Source organism: Vicia villosa, unplaced genomic scaffold (genome assembly GCF_029867415.1).
Source record: "Vicia villosa cultivar HV-30 ecotype Madison, WI unplaced genomic scaffold, Vvil1.0 ctg.000534F_1_1, whole genome shotgun sequence".
In the NCBI taxonomy this organism is placed as follows: domain Eukaryota; kingdom Viridiplantae; phylum Streptophyta; class Magnoliopsida; order Fabales; family Fabaceae; genus Vicia; species Vicia villosa.
In genome coordinates, this window is record NW_026705246.1 from 748,888 (window position 1) to 764,154 (window position 15,267).

At 31.2% G+C, this 15,267-nt stretch overlaps 1 protein-coding gene across 1 annotated transcript; it reads right to left on the minus strand.

Moving 5' to 3' along the window:
* Nucleotides 1–8,941: 8,941 nt before the first annotated feature.
* Nucleotides 8,942–10,317, minus strand: LOC131629199 (uncharacterized). Its single transcript, XM_058899995.1, has 6 exons — nt 10,312–10,317; nt 10,058–10,257; nt 9,798–9,915; nt 9,622–9,707; nt 9,368–9,459; nt 8,942–9,276 (listed from the first exon to the last, which is right to left on the minus strand). Exons 1-6 carry the CDS (start codon nt 10,315–10,317, stop codon nt 9,059–9,061), a joined length of 720 nt encoding a protein of 239 aa, XP_058755978.1. The 3' UTR covers nt 8,942–9,058.
* Between the last annotated feature and the right edge of the window lie 4,950 nt (nt 10,318–15,267).

Consider the following 15,267-nt stretch of genomic DNA (forward strand, 5'->3'; position numbering starts at 1 on the left):
CAATAATATGAGCCATATTCAAAAATTTCCACCTTGGCGAATATCAAACCCCTATGAAGACTTCCTACGTAAAGAATCGTCTTGGTAACTAGGGAGGTACACCTCATGCTTAACACTGAGAACTTGTCACTAGTGGATGGCTTGGTCAACATATCAGCTGCATTCTCGGAAGTGTAAACCTTCTGCAGTAATATCTTCCTGGATGTCAAAAATCCATGATCTTGTGGATCCCCGCATCAATATACTTGGTCCTAGCATGATACACCTGATTGTACGCCAAATAGATAGCACTATGATTATCTCAATGCAACTGAACCCCACCTTGCTCAACACCCAACTCTTTCACTAACCTTGTAAGCCACAATGCTTCCTTGGCAGCTTCAGCTACTTCAATGTATTCTGCTTCAGTTGTAGACATAGCTACTATGGATTGAACTGATGATTTCTAGCATATAGGCCCCCCCACAAGAGTAAAGACATACCTTGTTGTAGACCTCATATCATCCATATCACCTGCATAGTCAGAGTACGCATATCCCACAACTGATGGAATACCCTGCTCCATGTTGAATATGATACCGCGATATGTTGTACCCTTGAAGTACCTTAGGATCCACTTCTCTGCTTCCACATGTTTCTTCCCTGACTTGGACATTGACTTGCACACTTGACTAATTTCTTGTGTCAAATCTGATATAGTGCAAACTATAACTTACATCAAACAACCAATTACACTAGCATAGGGAATCTTAGATATATCTTTAATCTCTTAGTTTGTCTTCGAACATTGTTCCAAAGAGAGCTTAAGATGATTTTCCAATTATGTGATTTGATTTTCTCATGTGGAATTTGCTCAAAACGCCTTCATCATTGCTTTTCTGAGACAACCATAATTTATTAGCTCCTTTGTCCATGTGAATTTCCATCCCAAGAATATTCTTCGCAGCATCCAGATCCTTCATATCAAACTCCTTGCTCAACTTGGTCATCAACTCTTGTATATCATGCAATGGCAACAATCAACATATCATCAACATATATTAACAGAAAAATAAAAGAAAATCATCAAGGCTTCTCACATAAACACAAAAAATCAATGATACATAATATTCTTTCACAAAATATTATCAATGATTATATCCCATACTATAATCATATGCCAACAACATATTCATCTCATATATAATAAGTCATATGATCCAAACATTGGGCACTAAGGCCACTAAACATATCATCTCAGAATACAATACCAAAATAAGAGAGTATAACAATATCTCTCAACATAAACATGAGTTCAAAAATAAAACTCCGCGTTACATGACCAGAGCATGACTCACTACCTAATATAAGTAAATAACACAATCTAACTCCTCCGGCTAATCCTTGCGAGAAGCATCACTATCTTGAGTACCTGAGCGATGTCGTATAAAACATCATTCCAACAGAAGGGTGAGAATTCATATCATAATAGGAATATATAATAATAAGCAATATATAACATACACACATTAAAACCATTCATCACACTTCATATAATCATGTAATTAACATATCTCAATCCAATTCACATGTTTACATATACCACATTACTCAATAAGTCAAGGTACAAAGATAATTCAATCACAAAATCCCACAATGTAACAAATTACATTATTTAGCACATATTGCACATCAATACAAAAAATCACATACTCATGTATTCCACCTTTCCCAATACATGTCATATGTTCACATATACAACATTACTCTAATTCCAGATACCAAAGATATTCCATCATAGTTACCACATATATAACAATTAAATCAATTATCATACATTGCACACCAAATCAAAACATCACGATTATCACAATCCACTCAATTTCGCATATAGCACAATCAAAACAATCATCATACAATCGTCACATGAGACACCAATGCAACTCAATTACTACTCATGCATGTGGTACCAATGTGAACATCTAGCTCACCTCTCCCTCGATTCAATTTTTAGAATCAGAGCCACGCTTCCGATCTAGACAAGACCAAAGCTCAAATATGAACGTATAGTCCACCGCTTCCGTTTCCACACTAAGATCAAAGCCACAATATGAACACATAGTCCAGTGCTTTCGTTTCCACACTAGGGTCAAAGCCACAAATTGGAGTACAATCTCCCCATGAATGCATGTGCAACAAGACTCACAATATATGCAATTTATATTATCTCATAACCTAAATCATCCAAGTATTTCACAATAATTCGCACACATCAAATTATCCACCATAATATTGCACAACACACATACATTACCAATAAAGCATTCACATAGCATTTATCAATCACAAATAACATAGAGCATACAAGCCAACCAATGTTATTCTCAACAATTAACACATAATCACATAATTATCATACCAAAAATTACTCCTAATAATTCAAATAACCCAATTAACACATAATCACATAATTATCATACCAAAAAATAATTAAATAATTAAATAAATAATAAAATAGCTAATAAATAAAAATGGGATTTTACATATCTCACTAGAGGTGTAATACGACGGGGCTCCCTATCATGCAAAAGTGTATAGTCTTGTACTCCACCGGAATCTTGCACTCCAGCTGAATGAGTCTGGTTCATCTTGCTGTTGGGCTATAATCTGCCTTAGACTATATGGTGGCTCCTTAATGTCCACCTAAATCTTGTCTTGAAAGGAATTTTCTACCTTAGTATCTGGCACAACTGTCACATCTGACTATTTCAACATTGACTGCTCATCAAATATAACATCTCTGATGACAACCACCTTCCTCTTAACCTGATCCCATAACTTGTACCCCTTCACGCCTTTCTTGTAGCCAATAAAGATGCACTGTTTTAACTTTGAGTCAAGTTTAGACTGATTCTCACTAGAAATATGCACATATGTTGGACATTAAACAATCATCAAATTACTCAGATCAATGGGGTTACCTATCCACACCTCCTTTGTAAATTTTCCATCCAATAAAGCACGTGGTCATCTGTTAACAAGATAGCATACCATATTGAGTGATGCTCCTCAGAAACATTTTGGATGACCAGCATTCAACCAAAGGCACCTTGCCTGCCCTGTCAGAGTCCTATTCATCCTCTTTGCAACACCATTTTGTTGTGGTCTTTTTCTCACAGAAAAGTGCCTCTAGATATCATTCTTCTCACAAAAATGCATGAACTTCCTGTGAGTGTATTCAGTTCCATTATCAAACCGCATATACTTTATCTTTCTCACTATCTGGTTCTCTACCTCTACCTTCCACGGTTTGAACTTGGAAAAGTCCTCAGATTTATATTTCATAAAATAAACCCAGACCCTACGAGAAAAATCATCAATGAATGTTATAAAGTACCCCGAACCTCCCACAAAAGTATCTTTTGTAGGCCCCTAGACATCAGAATGGACATAGTCTAAGATTACCTTGGTCTTGTGTTGCCCAGTCTTGAAATGAACTCTACATTGTTTCCCAAGAACACAATACTTGCATAATCCAAATGTGCAACTGTGAACACCCTTCAGCAAAATCCTTTTATGCAGTTCCATCATCTCACGTTCACTGAGATGACCCAAGCGCATGGACCACAGTTTGGTTGCATCATTATTAGTTTCAACAGACACCACATCACCCATAATTATGCCCCCAACAACTTATAAATGTTGCATGAAGTCCTCCTTGCTGTCATTGCTGTCATTGCACCCTTGCTAACCCTCATGATATCTATAACTCCATCTGACCGGAATGAAGAACCATTTGCTTGAAGAGTACCTAGAGAAATCAAGTTTTTCCTAAATTTTGGAATATAACGCACCTCACTCAACGTGCGGACGCCACCATCGTTCAAAGAAATTTTAATTTGCCCTTTTCTAGTGATGGTACAAGTTTTATCATCACCTAAATAGATAAAACCAAAATCACCTGATTTAAAATAGTTGAACCACTCCCGACGCGGCGTCATATGGTAGGAGCACCCAGAATCAAGAATCCATGCATCAGTGCATTTTACTGATGAAACATAAAGAAAATCATCTTCACTACATGACCCATCAGAATGAACTACATTTACTGAACTACTGTTGCCTGAACTATTTGGATAGTCCCTCTTCCAATGGCTAATTTACCTGCAACCACAACATTTTGTTGTTTTTCTATCCTTGGATTGAGCCTCTTTTTCTTTCCATAATCCACTGGCTTAACCTTGCCTCTGCCTCAGTTAAAACCTCCCTTCACAAACAAAATTTCACCTGAATTTCCTCCACATTCCTATACACTTAGGCGATGTTATGCGTGTTGCAAAAGAGTAGAAGAAATATAATCCAACGTGATTATTTCCTTCTCATATGTGAAAGTGGTCACCAAGTGATCATAAGAGCTTGGTAAAGAGAACATCAAAATAATGGCTTTATCCTCATCATCAACCTTCACACCAAGCCATATCAAATCAGTGAGGATGTTGTTGAAAGCGATGACATGAGCCTGCAAATCGCCTCCTTCCCGCATCTTCAAGCTGTAGAGACGTTGCTTCACGAGCAATTTTTTCATGAGCGTCTTGGATATGTACTTATTTTCCAATTTATTTCAGACATCATTCGGAGTTGTTAGGTCCAAGATATGATTCATCACATCATCAGAAACATAAAGTCTTATCAAACCTGCGGCCTTCTCCTTCATCTCATTCTAATCAACGGTTGCGATATCCGTCGATTTCTTATCACGAAGCGGCTTCTGTAAACCTTGTTGAGCCAACACATTTTAACTCTCATTTTCCATAAACTAAAATTTTCTGTTCCGTCAAACTCAATCACTTAAAATTTCGCGCCTCCCGGATTAATTGTCATCTGATACCAATTGTTAGAATAAAAATGCAAATAAAATCAGAGTATAGAGAAATACACAAAAGCTTTGTTCATGCAGTTCGGCCAAATTATCTACGTCTGTGACTATAGAGTAACTTCAGCCCCTTTTATCATGTCTTGTGAATTGTATATATATTACAATGTTATAAGCCATATATATAATACGAGGTTTTGGTTTTATAAAATCAAAACCCTAGTTTCCCTCAACAAACAATTATCTCTACCCATAATTATCTCAACAATGTGAGCTATTCTCTCAATAACCTATAATTATCTCAACAACCCATAATTAACTCAATAATATGACAAATATTCAACACAATCAGTGGCTGAAGATGGTAGCACTTCTTTTAGATAAACTCATAGGTTTCGTAAACCCAAATGGCAAGGTTTATGCTTTGGCATCACAAATATCACACCCCCTATTCCATGTTTGGCTGACTGGGCTGGGAGAATCTTGCTGACTGGGCGCCATAATCCATGTTTGGCTGACTGGGCGTATGACGTGGCTGCTGTCAAAATTGCAAATTAATAAGTTGCAAAAGCTGGGAGTTCCATATATTATAAGTTGCTAACATTTTGAAAAGTTAATTAAAATAAAAACGTTGAGTATAAAAACTAATTTTATTTAATAATTATATAAATGTAATATTTATAATTTATATAAACATTTTTTAATAATTTTCATAAACATTTTTATTCAGTTTTTTTAATTTATATAAACATTTTTTTAATAATTTTATTTAAATGTTTTTTTAATAATTTTTTTACTTAACGTTTTTTTTTATAATTATATAAATGTAATGATTATAATTTATATAAACATTTTTTTAATAATTTTCATAAACATTTTTATTCAGTTTTTTTAATTTATATAAAAGTTTTTTTAATAATTTTATTTAAATTTTTTTTTGATAATTTTTTTACTTAATGTTTTTTTTATAATTATATAAATGTATTATTTAATAATTTATATAAACATTTTTTTAATAATTTTCATAAACATTTTTATTCAGTTTTTTAAATTTATATAAACGTTTTTTTAATAATTTTATTTAAATGTTTTTTTAATAATTTTTTTAATTAACGTTTTTTTTATAATTATATAAATGTATTATTTAATAACTTATATAAACATTTTTTTAATAATTTTCATAAACATTTTTATTCAGTGTTTTTAATTTATATAAACGTTTTTTTAATAATTTTATTTAATATGTTTTTTTTAATAATTTTCTTAATTAATTTTTTTTTAATAATTTTATTTATTTTTTTAATTAACTTTTTAAATATTTGTTAGGAATTTGCTCAGTTTTTTTAATCATTGCATTATCTATATATAATTATTGCTCAATCTTTTAAATCATTGCATTATCTAAATAAAATTATTAATAAAAACGTTTATATAAATTAAAAAACTGTAATAATATAAAAAACGTTAAAATATTTAAAATACATTTATATAATTATACAATTATAAAATATTTAAAAATACATTTAAAATCCATTTATATAATTATAAAAAAAAACGTTAATTAAAATACATTTAAATATTTTCTAAAAAAACATTAATTAAAATACATTTAAATATTTTATAAAAAAATGTTAATTAAAATACATTTAAATATTTTATAAAAAAAACGTTAATTAAAATACATTTAAATATTTTATAAAAAAAACGTTAATTAAAATACATTTAAATAATTTATAATTATATAATTATTAAATAATACATTTATACAGCTATTAAAATATTATTACAGTTTTAATTTATATATTATTGAAAAAGAATTGAATATTAATATATAGAACTCCTATGCAATTATAAACAACTAAACATGCATGATTTGGTGGTAAGCTTGCAGCAATGGATCCTTAGTAACTTGGGTTCGAATCCTAGGTTTTGCAACTTATTAATATTTCAGAATATCAAGATGAGTGTCCTCTGTGAGCCGAAACTCAAAAGGAGGTTTAACGCCGTTGAAATAGCAAAATATTGAGACATTCTGAGATATTTGTTTTAATAATATATGGTGCGTATTTTTAAAAGTTTTGAATCACTATGGATCACAAAAAATTGTCAGCAATCACAACCTTACAAAAGTGTCGGCAAAATATCAAACGTTGAAAATTAACACTATTTGGTTTTTCAAGGTTATAGGAAAAATCTAGAAGTCACTAGAGTTTTTGAAAAAGACCGGTAAAATTTGCCACATACAAGTTTATTTGAAAAATCCAATAAAAATGCATATCGAATTTTTTTGATAGACTACCAAATCTTTCCTTCAGGAGAGATAATTTTTTATCACTTTGCTAATGAAAAAAATGAGAGGAGTATTTTTGGTATTAAAAAAAAATTAAGTTGGTGCCAAATAAAACTATATGGTTGGAAAAACAAATTCTCAAAGCATTTCATTAATCCATTAACAATCAACTAAAATTTATTTTAAAATATCCAATCAAATCAAATCTACTTATTGAGGATAAATTCTATTCAATCCATCCATTAAGATCTTTTAAATGAGTGAATATTAGTCCGTCCATAACATTAATCTTTCTCCAAAATATTTTTTGTGTGAGAGAGATATTTTAATTAATTTTATAAATTAAATAAAATCATATATTAAATTATTGACTTCAGTAACTGCATAAATAATTTTTTTTATTATAAACCAATATAATAGATTTAAAATACATATTAAAAGTTATATATTGAATCTTTATAATATGTTAGATGGATTAAATCCATCCATATATAAATGGGTGGATTGAGTCCAATCCTTTAACTAACTTTCTATATAATAGATGGATTTGATGAAAATTACATAAATTAAATGTATGTTTGTTTAATGAATCTAATTATCACCTCTAATTTTTCACATGCTTTTAAAGCACAAAATAGAAAAGAAAAACATCTAAAAGGTTTTTTCATTTTTAGCTTTTAAAAACAAACTGCTAAAACAACTTTTGAAAACCGTGGGACACAAATATCTTGTCAAACAAAGTTTTTTAGTTTTATAATTTTTAAAAACTAAAATACAATTTTATAAAACAAATCAAACATGTTAGTTTCTTACTTCACAAAACTCCTTTTTCATTCATGCACACCACTTTGAAACTTATGGTATTTGTTTCAAGTCTATAAATTATATTTTTGGAAATAGTTATTCCCATGTTTATTATATGTTTGGAAAAAAATTATTTCCAAAAATAAATGTTTTTTTAAATGAGAAGAAGGAGAAATATTCATTCTAATGAAATTTCACATAATTTATTTTAAAAAAGTACATAAGTACTCAATTTTCGGGGAACTTCAAATTATATGAGAAACACATTTTTAAAAATAATATGTGAGAATTAAATCTCCATATTTTTATTTCCAGATAATTTATTTCAAAAAATTATTTATGAATTTTTGAAACAAACACCCCCCCTTTAATAATACGACAAAAATATACTTCTCATCCACAATTGCAATCTTTATTTTGACACACACTAACCTACACATCACCAATTCCTTGAAATCATGCAAAACCAAGTAAATGATGATCTTAATTTGCAAGTAAGTAGACAATACAACTACAACCAAAAACCTTGTCCATAACCGTAACACACTCAATGTTCAACTCATCTCTTGCTAGTAACATATATGTTATTTATGAGCTCAATGAACTTTTGGGTTGGGATTTTGACTATAACCAAAAATCTTGATAAGCATTAAATGATGTGGAAAATCTACATTTTTAGAGTCTTATGTAGCAAAGAGCCAAAGAATCGAGTTTAACCGTTGAAATCAAAAGAGAACAACATTCAAGTGCCAACCAAAATAAAACCTTGTTTGAATTTGGTCAAAATATTTTCCTAAATTTTATCCTTAGTGATGGAAAATAAAAAAAATCAGATAGTGATAATCATGTGTTAATTTTAATAGAAAATGAAGAGAACATGCACTTCACAGATTTTTTCCAAATTAACTAAAATTTCATAATTATGAACCACAATAAATTGACTAGAGACCGTCATTGATTTAACTCCAAACAAAGTAAAAATTGAAGCCATTGAGTTTTCAACTTCCTATTATAGAGATTCCTAATAAGAACAAAGCCATTTCCTAATGTCTAGTTCTATGTGTCTACTTCAACATGAACAAGAATAAACTTTCATCTAAAAAAACATTCTTCTAATATACCCACTGCTTACCATTCCTAACAAAATGCATATGGTCACAATGGATCACTTCCAAATTCTTCAACCAATCATCAGCAGCCTTCAAAAGCGAGTTCAATAGACGCGATTCAGACGCTGAGGGAAAAGGCAAAATTGACCCTCTCACCTTATAAGTTGTTAGGCCAAAAATCGGAAGAGGCATTCTCAACTTTCTGTCATGCATCTCTGGTTCTGTAACAAAGGAAGAAACATATAAAATAAGGTAAGCAAAATGAGAGTTTATTTGGCCGTCAGAATGTAAATGAAAGAGATGAGTATATACTTTTAAATTTAGTAGACAGATTATGGTAGGTAAGAAATGAAGCTTCTATGTTTTTTATCGTTGGCCCATTAGGGATACGGTAAGTCGGATACCTGAACACAAGTTCTATATGTCAGATACAACAACAAAAATTTTATCTATTAAGTGAGGTCGGCTACATGGATCAACTTTTTTCATAATGTTAGACACTAAATAAGGAACAAGTAAAGAATAAAATGACAACGAAATATGTGGATTTAGACAATAGACACTACCAAGCAACGGAAAACCAACTGCAGGGTGATAGCTCATAGCTCCTCAAATTCTTTATACAAGGATTTTCTTTAGCAAGAGTCAAAACCTGAGAAGAAAATGAAATTACTAACGTTCAAACAAGAAAAGGTGAGTGATACAATGTTAAAAGATACATCAAAAAAAGAAAGGAACTTACCTTCTTAGTAAGAGGAAGACGTACATATGGCGAAGAATACTCAAAATATTCATACACAATCTTATTAGTTGTCTCCTTTGAAGACATAGAATCACCACTTTTTTCACTAGACTTCTTGCTAAAAAAATTCAACAAAAAAATAACATGTTTTTAAGCACTACAATGGTGGCAAAAAAGTGTCTTAAATTCATATAAATTTGAAACATGTTAGAATCAAAAGAATCTATATGTGTAAATGGAACAAGGGAAATTCAACTCACTTCAGTTCTCCATCTTCAACATAGAGTTGAATTGCAGAGAGATATGGAACGAAGTATTGTAAGACATGGTCATCTTCGTTTAGTCTAAGAGGAACCTCAACTCCATATGCACTCCATTCCTTGAAAGACTCCCACAGGTCTTCAAGAACGAAGTAGGGCTTCTCCCCAGACTCGTAAGTTTTGCTTCCTTTGCTCTCAACCTATTCAATCCAAAGAAGAAGAAAAAAGATCAGATCTAAAGAAGCATTTGTTACGTTCATGACTAAGGACCGTTTGTTACGTTTCTTTGTGAAAATTATCTTTTTGAAAAAAATGTCTAGAATTTTTTATCCATTTTTTAATAAAAAAATTAAATAGGAGTTTCACAAAATGAAAACTACGACTCATTTAAAATAAGACGTTGTTTTGTTCTCTTGAAAATGTTGATAACTTTTTTTTCCTTTTAAAAAGTTTTTTTTCATTAAAGTAAATAAATAAAAAACAATTTCAGCCTTATAAAAAGTTGACCTTTAAATTATTAAATAATATATTCCCTTTTTTAATACATAATAAATGTGTTTTAATATTGCCAGTGTAATAAAAAATCAACATTATATGATTTAAATTAAAATAAACACGAAAACTGAGACCAACAAGTCCGAATGAATTCGAATCAATCAATTATTTCAAAAGGTAAACAAGACGCAAAAATGACTAAAAAAAAATTAACACCTTCGATGAAAATTTAACATCGACGGAAGGGGTGAATGAGGATAAAAGATTATTTAGATTATTCACGCTATCAGGATTCCGCAAGATCCGCTCTAACAAGTTTAACATGATCGAAATAATAAATGAATTGTATAATCAGTAACAGTGTTTGAGAATGAAAGAGTGAAGAAATAAAGAAATGATGGAAGAAGGGAGACTAAATGTTGCAAATTTGAATTTTAAGGAAGAAGGGAGAGTGAATGTTGCAAATCTGGTTTTTAAGGAAGAAGAAGCATAAGCACAAATAAAGATTTATGTGGTGTTATGTAATGAGGAGTAAAGTGTGTGAATTTATAGAAGCAAAAATGAGGGATCTAAATATTTTTTTCATAAATTTAATGTTTTTATAGGTTTTTATTTTATTTCTTGGTTTATGTTTTTGAAAAATTTTAATACTTGTAACTTTCAAGAGGCTTTGTATTTTTATTAGTATATTTTAAAAAAGTCAAAGAAAATATTATTTACTAAAATATTGATATTTTGACATAGAAATTAAAGACTCTGTGGAAACGTGTAAGACTTGTTTGTTATGAGTTTTTAATAAGGTTTAAACAACTCTTGTGAGAAATAATGTAGAAGTGAACTAAGAGCGTCAATGGAACAATTCCCCTCCTCTGATTCAATTTCAATAGTTTTTTAAAATCACTAGGTTATATGTGGCACTAACTACAATCGAGGATAAATCTCTTGGACCACAACAGTTGGATATCAACTTCTTAGTCGATACAACCAAGAGGTAATTTTGGGATTCATCTAAAGACCATAGACATGCATATGTATAAGAAGACTTATCCTGAATGGAGTAGGCATATTGGTGCCTCTACCTAGAGGTTATAAGTCTTCTACACCTTTGCTATCGTTTTAAGGAAAGATGGCAAGTCAATTATGAAGCATATTGAGAAATTTATTACATAATGCGGTAAGAGCATAATGAATTCAATAAAATACAATTGTTTCCTTCATCCTTGACACTAAGAATGTTTTCATGGTATTCTTTCCTTTCACCAAACTCGATACAAACATCATTATACAAATATGACTCCAAGTTACAGGGGCCTTTCTACTAATTACCTCACCCCCCGTCCAGAGAAAGGTTCTACAAAGAGACAGAATATAAAAAATCACCTTTTTTGGAAGAGGAAACACTTGCATCCAATAATTAGCTACCAAGAACAGAATATTTCTAATCAATTGACATCTACCTGCATACAATAATAACTTGGTACTCCAGTGATGAATCCTTTGCATAACTTTATCAATTAAGGGGGAACACATGGCCACGGTCAACTTATTATGAATCAAATAATAACGGGGAGATTGGGTCCCCTTGCTTCAAGCCTCTTCTAGAAATTAACAGTTATGACGGGCTACCATTAATTGAGAACTTGTATGAAACAGTTTGAACATAAGCCAAAATCCATTGAACATACTGACAAGGAAAGCCTAATTTTTTCATAATAGGTTCCATTTTTGGCCATTAAACATAATCATAAGCTTTTTGCACATTCATTTGGATCATGCATCAAGCAAAGCACCCCCTTCGAGCATAGCCACAAATCAATTCTTGAGCCAGTATTATGTTATCGTGAATTACTCTACCAGGGATAAACACACATTGGCTATCGTCTACTACCAAGTGAATAAGTTTTCCTAACCTTAAGGTCAAGATCTTAGCTATGATCTTATACACTGTACTGCAGCAAAAAATAGGCCGCGCATCTTTGACAGTCGTCGCTGCATGTTCATGGGGTACCCTGAAGGAGTCAAATTTAATAGGTTGTCACTACTACGTAAAAGCCATATCACAATGGTTTGAAAAAGGTTACCAAAATGCCCGACTAACCGTTATGAGGTAAGGGGGTGGTTATATTTATGATGTTTTCCATCGCGGTCGAGCGATCATGATTATAAGTCAAGTAGTGCACTTCCTATCACAATGATTATCTAATACAATCGTTGTGATATATATTTAGGTCTTGGATTTGAAACCCAGCAACAACAATTTATCATGAAAATAATTAACGTTTCACCATAACTACAAAAGATAACCGTTGTGGTATGTATACCTGAGTTTATTATAAAATATGTAGATTATTTGTTTTCCATACACCTCGCTAAACAAATACAACCATTCAAATTGATGTAGAAGAAAATGATCTGGAAATTAAATTATTCTTGAAAAACAACTTAAACGAAATATTGTTTTTCGAATTGCATGCATCTCATAACTCATATCTCACTCTTTAACATATAGAATATGGTTCATTGGCCTAAGTCCTTTGTAGCATCGATTCTTTCTCTTCTAGTTTATGAGTCGGAATTAGTCAATAAATTGATGCAATTCAAAATAAACTAAAATAGAAGGAGTATATGCTATGAAGGACTTAGGTTATTGAGTCACATTCTATATGTTAAAGAACGAGAGATGAATTATGAGTTGCATGCAATTTGAAAAATATTGATTGATCTAAGATGGTTTTAAAATATAACTTAACTTTCATATTATAATTTTCTAAATTAATATAAATGAATGAATTTTTAGTGAAGGGTTAGTGAAACAAGCAATCTACATATGATTTAATAAACTCAACTAGATCTTCTATCAATATGCATAAGAAATTAATGATGCAAGATTCACAAAAACAAATTATTGCTAAGCCACAAGAAACTTTTTTTTTGGTGACATGACAATATTTTGTTCTTATTATGAGAAACATTTATCAGCAACAACAATATACAACAACATTAATCAATATTTATCAACAAAATAACAACAACAACAACAATAACAACCACACACCTTTTATCAACAAAACAACGACAACATACAACATAAAATGTTTTACGAACGTACCTTTTATTGAAAAGATTTATGGAATTAATGTTGAAGTTAATCTACTTAGTGTTACTATGAAGAAAAAATACAAGCGGATGAAGTTTACACAATAACTTCATATTTCTTGTATTGTTTCTCCATAGCAACACAAATCATATGTGAACCATACCCATAGTACGAGCTTTCTTAAGTTAATTTTCTTCATTCACTTTCCCTATAAGTCAAAAAATACCATGACAAATGTAAAGAGATTTCGTAACATAAACTGCAACCAGATTTGGAAACATAAACTCTTGAACCAGACTTTGAAACATAAACACCATGACATTAACAACGTCAACACACATGGAACATCAACCAAATGAAAAAAAAACAAGAATATCATGCCAAATGAATTTTTTTTAAGAAGAACTAGTGTCATACATGGAAATGATATGAAATATGGAAGAACGTGATTACCTTTTAGCTTGAAGAAGCTTTTGAGGACGAGTTTGCTGCATGTGAAAGATAGAGATATTAGGGTTTTGTTTTGAGAAAAATGGAAGAAGGCTTATGAAGAAGAAAAGATAAAGCGTATGGACTTGATTACCTTTAAGTTTGAAGAAGCTTATGAGGACGAGTTCGCTTCATGTGGAGAGAGAGAGAGAGAGAGAGAGAGAGAGAGAGAGAGAGAGAGAGAGAGAGAGAGAGAGAGAGAGAGAGAGAGGTGTTAGGGTTTTGTTTTGAGAGTGATAGTTATTTTGTGTTGAATCTTGATAATGTCACTTATGTGTATGTGTGTGTGTGTAAAAGTTATCACCATGACAACCAAAATTGTGATAATAAGTAAGAACTATTCACAATGGTTTCTATTATTAAACGTTATGATAATTATTTTTATTTTAATATATTTACAAGAGTATAATGACAACCCCTTTTTATAATGAAAAAAAGAAAAATTATTGGTGCTAGGAATCGAAGCAAATAAACTTTAATATACCACAACAGTTGTGTTATAGGACCGTGATTAAATTTATTTTAATAAAATATTAAAAAATTCAGGCGCGCGAAAATGAGTTACTAATATGATTATTTAAACGGTCATAGTAATATTGTGTTACCAAAGGTATATTTTGTAGTAGTGTGTGGTGCCTAGAGCCAGGTCACGGGAGGTGTATCACAAGTCGAGATGTAGTTTTCAATAAAGCGAGAATGACATTCAAGAAAATTTACGATGCTGGTTGAAACGAAGAAATCTCTGAAGAAGAACTAGAACATGAAGAGATTCCTGTTGAGGTGGAGCATAGTGATGTTGAATTACATAACCCAAATGAAGTCGAAGAAGAAGCCCAAATTGCTGATAAAGATGAAGAGACTGATAATGACAACCTGTTGGCTAGAGAAAGATCGATAAGAATCATTAAGCCACCTCAGAGACTTGGTTATGCAGATCTCATAGCTTTTCGTTAATCTCAACAAGTGAGGTCCTTGATGAAGAACCTAGAGACTACAAGGAAGCTGTGAGGAGTCAAAATAAGACTGAATGGCTGAAGGTCGTGAATGATGAGATGAAATCTCTCCATGATAATAACACTTGGGAGCTGATTGAGAAACCTACAGGGGCAAGTTAGTCGGTTATAAGCGA